Here is a 1864-nt window from a genome sequence, read left to right as displayed (position 1 = left end):
TATATATATATATAATATATACACACACACACACATATATATATATATATATATATATATATATATATATATATGAAAATTAAATAACTGCATGAATACATACCAATTAATATAATACCAAGATAAATATAGGAAGATACCCTCCATTGAAGCAACGGTATATCAAACGCCACTATAAGCAGCACCAAACAACAAAGACAAGATAAACACGAGTCGAACTTTATAAATTTTAGTCTGAACACAGCAACGAGATCACTTTTGGATAATATCAATGGCTTTTGTTCTATCCAGTCTGTTGTGTACATAACTGCAAGAACAAAAATTCCACTACAATGATGTATAGTAAATGAATATGTGCACTAACTATAACCCGAACTTACGTGATATGAAGCAGCATATAACCAGCGCCGCAGTAAGACCCCTTTCTGTCTCATTCGCAAAGTTATTGAGTGTAAACGACGTGCAGTAAGTTATGGTATGTCCTTTTACAATGACCACGTGCTCTTCACACAATGATGCTAACCCCACGTGAAAGCCATCTGGCCCTTCAAACCAGTTGGTAGTTAAAAGCCCAAACCCAACTAAAACCAGGCAGGCTATCACCATGACAAAGGTGATGCATGTGAAGAACCTGGACATGGTATATAATAAAAGGGTTGATATGAATTTATGAGTGTTGTTGCTGAGTGCTGTGCTGGGTGGGTTTATCTAAATATGTGCGCTTGATTGGCGAGATATTCAATATATACTGAGTGTAACACACACGCAAGTAAATAAACTTATAAGGTCAAAGGCGACGAGTGTGGGAACTATCAAAAACGACGTATTATTATAAATTGTAATGTTTTTATTATTGAGTATTTTTCTGGTGAATTTTATTTGATCAAATCAATGACATCATGTCATCCACGATGAGTCATGTCTTTTTATTAGAGTGCCAGAAAGTTGTCACTTGTCACGGTCACTTGTCACTTGTCAGTGTCTTTGCTATATCACGATTTCCGATCTGTTTATGTACACATCCAGGCTTCAGCACTTTAAAATATTTGTCTTTTCCATGCACTCTTCACTGCCCTTCACTACATATGTATTCAGTGTAAATATATTCATCCAGACTGTAGTTGGGATTGATAGCAACTCTCTTAAACAGTGTATTACGGAAATCACAGAAGGTGTGTTCGCACTTTGAGTGTGTCTGAGTGTTGTTGCGGTGGGTGTGGTGGTTGTACAAATGAATATGAAGGCATTGCCGGGCAGGATTCACGCCGTATAGAAACATATCATAACATACAACATATTAGCCCAAAAATTGTTTGGCACATGAAGAAAGTATATATTCTTTGGAGTTATATCATAAGGTACTTACTTCAATTAAATATATCATTGCCGTATGGTTGTTTGTTGGAACCTGATGTCTGGTTCATAGCATATACACGATAAACCCAGTATCACTGTACTCGCCAATAACACGAGCATTCACTAGCCATTTCATTTTGTTTAATGATGCCGCTGTAATTTGACTTGTTTTCTGTGTTATATAGCACTGAAGTTGACCCACGCAGCAGTTTATAAGCCTGTGCCTTGAAATTGATTGTTCCATTTCTCATTCCAACCAATATTGGAAGCAGTACATGCCTAGTTGTTCGATAGATTGGAGAAGATGCGTTTGCGTTCTACGTTTGCAGCGTCCAAGCACATGTCTTATGTGATAGTTGCTTACAATTGCGCGAAAAATGAGACCGAATATGCAAATATGTATATATATATATATATATGTATATTCATATTTATATATGTGTGTATAAATGTATATATATATATATATGTGTGTGTGTGTGTGTGTGTGTGTGTGTGTGTGTGTGTG

The 1864-nt window shown here is 36.1% G+C and overlaps 1 protein-coding gene across 1 annotated transcript in view; it reads right to left on the bottom strand.

The window, feature by feature from the left end:
* Window positions 1-734, bottom strand: part of SARC_09386 (hypothetical protein) — a 3211-nt gene extending 2477 nt beyond the window's left edge. Inside the window, exon 1 of the mRNA XM_014296595.1 lies at window positions 381-734. Within this exon, the coding sequence (XP_014152070.1) occupies window positions 381-639 (259 nt within the window). The 5' untranslated portion in view covers window positions 640-734. The remainder of the gene's footprint in view (window positions 1-380) is intronic.
* Between the last annotated feature and the right edge of the window lie 1130 nt (window positions 735-1864).

Source organism: Sphaeroforma arctica (genome assembly GCF_001186125.1).
Source record: "Sphaeroforma arctica JP610 unplaced genomic scaffold supercont1.948, whole genome shotgun sequence".
NCBI classification, from domain to species: domain Eukaryota; class Ichthyosporea; order Ichthyophonida; genus Sphaeroforma; species Sphaeroforma arctica.
This window is presented reverse-complemented; position numbering and strand designations above follow the sequence as displayed.